The sequence below is a fragment of the Rhea americana genome, unplaced genomic scaffold (genome assembly GCF_003343005.1).
Source record: "Rhea americana isolate MKP2758 unplaced genomic scaffold, rheAme1 scaffold_136, whole genome shotgun sequence".
Taxonomy (NCBI): domain Eukaryota; kingdom Metazoa; phylum Chordata; class Aves; order Rheiformes; family Rheidae; genus Rhea; species Rhea americana.
The window spans coordinates 2,515,909-2,519,963 of record NW_028185439.1 but is presented as its reverse complement, the minus strand read 5'-3'; the positions used below and the strand labels follow the sequence as shown (position 1 = coordinate 2,519,963).

The window sequence follows — 4,055 nt, the reverse complement described above, 5'->3', positions numbered from 1 at the left end:
CCAGCAGGACGTTCCGGTTCCCGTGGCCCCATCCTGAGCCCCCCGTGCGATGCCGTGGAGAGGCACAGTTTCCCGCATGGTGCCCATGCCCTGCCCCACGTGTCACGACGCTACTGTTCACCTCTAATTGTTAGCAATAACGCGCGCGTTCCTGGGTAGCGCTGCCTGTGCCAGTGTCTCTCCCGGTGTAGAGTTCTAAAGTATCCTAGACTTTAATGAGATTTATATTCCTGAGTCCGTGTCCCACTGTGTGCTTCTTTGGGGAGCTGGTGGGGTTCAGAGGAGACAGTGGGGGGGACCTATTTCCCCTGGGTGCACCCTTTGGATGCTCAGCGCTGGCACTAAACAGTCAGGATGGGCCACGGGGAATGCTCCAGGCCCTGGCTCCTGCCCTTGCCCCCACCCAGTGGCCAGGGGTTCAGATCCATAAAATCTAGCCCAGGGCTAAGCCAGCGCGTGGGGGACAAGGGCTTGTTTTGCTGAGGAAGAATGTTGCCTCTGCAGGGGTCTAGCGAGTATCCCACAAAGCAGAGAGGGCAGCTGGCCTTTCCCCGTGCACAGCTCTGGGCATCTTGCCCTAGCTGGGCCCCTTGCAGGACAGAAGCCTTCGGTGCCGCCCCAGGGCTGAGCGAGGAGGGGGCAGCCCCGAGGGTGGGGAGGGCAGGAAGGGGGGGCCATGCCCCACAGCCCCTGGCTGAAGGAGGGAGCGCGGACAGGCGGGAGGCCAGGCAGGGCTCTGGGAGGACGGCGCGGGCAGGTCCTGGTGGGTGGCATGGTTGACTGACCAACCCCATGCACAGAGACTCGAGCTCTTGGGAGGGCTCCTTAGGGCTGGCGTGCCGGGTCCCAGTGGGGACAGAGCACCAGATCCTGCTGCAGCTCCTGAGGGGCTGCCTGGGCACAGCGGGGATCTGCAGAGAGAGTAGAGGTAAGCAGGGGTTGCCCAGGGCAGCCCCGAGCACCTGGCAGGATTCGGCACTGCTGGCAGCCCGGGTCCTGACCTCAGCAGGGCCCTGCAAGGAAAAGCCCTCAGTGCTTACCTGGGCAGCTGGTCAGGACTCTCCACATCTGGGGAGAGGCTGGGGTGTGCGGGCCAGGGGCCCAGTTGCAAATCCTGCTCCATGGCTCTCCTCTGGCCTTGCAGCTCTGAGGGGAGGGACACAAGGAGGATGGAGCATCAGGCCGGGGGCACGAGAGCATATCCATCCACACTTGATGCAGGGCACAGCGCGGCATCCCCACCTCTCCTGACCGCACCAGATGTCCAGAGCTGAGCATGAGCCCTGCCTTGCATGAGTGCCTTGCCTGTGCGCCCTGCTTTCCTCCCCCCAGAGTCCCCTTACCTGCTAGGGTGGGCTCCAGTGCCTGTGGCCCCATGGCAGCATAGTGTTCTTCCTCCAGGCAGTGCTGGGGAAAGGCAGGGGGGCAAGAGAACTGAACAACAGCCCCACACCAGGGACACACAAGGTGTGGAGCTCCTAATGGAGATCACAGCCACTTGCAAATCATGGCTGGGCAAGAGACACAAGCTCAGCGCCCCCTCATCACCCCATGCACCTCCCCCCCAGCAGTGGGGAGAACCCAGTTGACTGGGCCCCCAGCAGCTGCTCTATCCCTTCCCAGCCTCTCTCCACCTGCTGGCTCAGCACTGCCAGGCTCTGCTTTGGACTAAAAGCCATTGGGGTCCTCATCACCCACTGTACGGCACAGAGGTGGGGCAGACCGCAGCCAAATGACAGTCAGGCCAAGTCCTAGGGGGCACACATAGGGCACAGGACTCACCTGGAGGTGAGTGATGTGTTTCTCCAGGTCATGGCACTCTTCTTCCAGCATGGACCTGGGGCAGAGATGGTCAGTACTTTGGGCCCGGCACAGGGAAGGGGTCTACCCCAAAGTAGGCATCCTCCTGCACCCCTCCTAGGATATGGTGTTGGCTCAGTAGGAAGGCCAGGGCAAGGTGCTGCTCAGGGTGGTGATCGGGGAGGGCTTGAGCTTTCTCAGAGTTCAGGAGATACCCCAGGGGAAACACGGCTCAGAGCAACTGTCCTGCATGGCACGGAGAACCCCAGCAGTCTGGCCCAGACACCAGCCCAAACACAGTGCCAGTCCCCCAGTGACCACGCAACCTCGAGCATCCCTGACACAGCCTGGCCCGGACACCAGCCCCAAGGGCAGAAGGGGGTACAGGATCTGTGCTGCAGCCAGCCCTGCGGCGTGCAGCAAACAGGAGGACAGGCCCACTAAGGGGAGAGGGACTCTGCCAGCCACTCACTCACCGGAGCTGGGGCAGCACCTGGGGCAGGTGGGTGATGTTCAGCTTGTCTCTGAAGGAGTCCAGACGCTGGGCGAGCCCCGAGGCCGAGCTGGGGGCAGAACACAGGCAGGGGCTGAGCTGGGGGAGCAGGGGCAAATCACTCCCTGTGAGGGCACTGCAGGGTCTGGCCCACCGCAGGCAGTGCAGGCGGCCAGGGAGCCTCTGCTGCCACCAGCCTTCCCAGGGATACAGCAGGGAGCCCGTGGCTGTAAGGCGCACATGGCCCGTGGTGCTGAGCAGTATGGGGACCCACCTGGGAGCAGCGCTGTCCTGCAGGGGTATGTCTTGCCTCGTTCCTGCAGTCCTCTCCATGGCAAAGCTGACCACACAGGGGCTGTACCTGGCCATAGCCCTGCCTCCATCTCTGCAGGAGACACAGGCGAGCTCCATGCCCCGTACTGGGGCGCAGACCCCACCATCACCCATGGCAGGTGCTCACAGCCCTCACGCTTGGCCGTCTGAAGGGCTGCTGCCACCCTGGGGTGATGCTGAGCCCAGTGGGAGCGAGAGGTCTGAGCCCCTCCAGCTCCACGATCCTCCTGGGCGTCCGGGGCCGCCAGGGCTGCCTCGAATCCCAGCTCCACCACAGGGTGCAGGGGCAGACCCCAGGCACAGCTGCGTCACGGAGCAGCCCCAAATCCCAGCTCCACTGCAGGATGCAGGACAGCCTCAAATCCCAGCTCAGCTGCAGGGTGCAGGGACAGACCCCAGGCCCTGTCACAGAGCAGCCCCAAAGCCCAGCTGGGCCACAGGGTGTGGGGCAGCCCCCCCGGCCCGGCTATGCCCACGTACCTGCCCTCCTGTGCCGCCTGTTGCTGGAGGCCGAGCAGCAGCAGCCGGATCTCCCCTCTCACCAGCTCCCTGAGCTGGGGAGGCGCAGCCAGGAGGGCCTGCGAGCCAGCCCCACGCACAGGGTCCCCGGGGCTGTCAGCGCGACGCTCCTGCCACAGCTCCTGCAGGACCGCCACCTGCGCGGTATGGGGGGCTGGGTGGCAGGGGGCAGCCCCCCACGGCGCCGGGGGGCCGGGGCCGGTGCGGTGGGAGGGGGCCCACCTCGGCACGCAGCTCCAGACTGCGCTCCACGGCCTCCTCACCCAGCATGCGCCGCACGGCCGGGCGCTCCCCGGGGGGCAGCCGCTCCTCCAGCAGCCCCCACAGCGAGGGCCGCCCCAGGGCCCCGCGGCACGGGAGCATGGGGCAGCCCCACGGCTGTGGGGCAGGGAGGGGTCAGGGTAGTGTGGGGCTGGGCCGCTCCCCCCCCTTAATCCTGCTGCTCCCCCTGGGCAGCTGCAACTTATGCTCCCCACATGCCAGGCTGGAGGCCCCCTCCAGCCCCACACGATGGCCACCCCCACCCCCGACTCCTGCCTCCCACCCCCCACGCTGCCCCATGGGCCCCCTGTATTCCTGTCTCCAAGTGTGGCTCCCCACGGCACTCCTGCCCCATGGGCCTCCCCCTCCTGTCCCCATGTGCTGCCCTCACCCCACACACTGCCCCATGGAAGTGCATTCCTGCATTCCTGTCCCTATGTGCTGCCCCCTATGCCCCCCACAATGCCCCACAGCACCCTGCAACCCTCTGACTCCTTCCCCACACACTGCCCCACAGCCTTCATGCTCCCCCACCACCGCCCCACACCCCACAACTCTGCCCCACACCCTAAACCCCTGCCCCACACTCCACCCTGCATCCCACTCCATACCCTCAACCCCTACCCCCTATCCCACCCCACACTACACC

At 65.6% G+C, this 4,055-nt stretch overlaps 1 protein-coding gene across 1 annotated transcript; it reads right to left on the bottom strand.

Annotated features, from left to right (window-relative positions):
• Positions 1-210: 210 nt before the first annotated feature.
• Positions 211-3,590, bottom strand: CCDC24 (coiled-coil domain containing 24). Its single transcript, XM_085298143.1, has 8 exons — positions 3,368-3,590; positions 3,107-3,282; positions 2,568-2,678; positions 2,277-2,363; positions 1,783-1,837; positions 1,344-1,407; positions 1,041-1,146; positions 211-911 (listed from the first exon to the last, which is right to left on the bottom strand). Exons 1-8 carry the CDS (start codon positions 3,506-3,508, stop codon positions 578-580), a joined length of 1,074 nt encoding a protein of 357 aa, XP_085154269.1. The 5' UTR covers positions 3,509-3,590; the 3' UTR covers positions 211-577.
• Between the last annotated feature and the right edge of the window lie 465 nt (positions 3,591-4,055).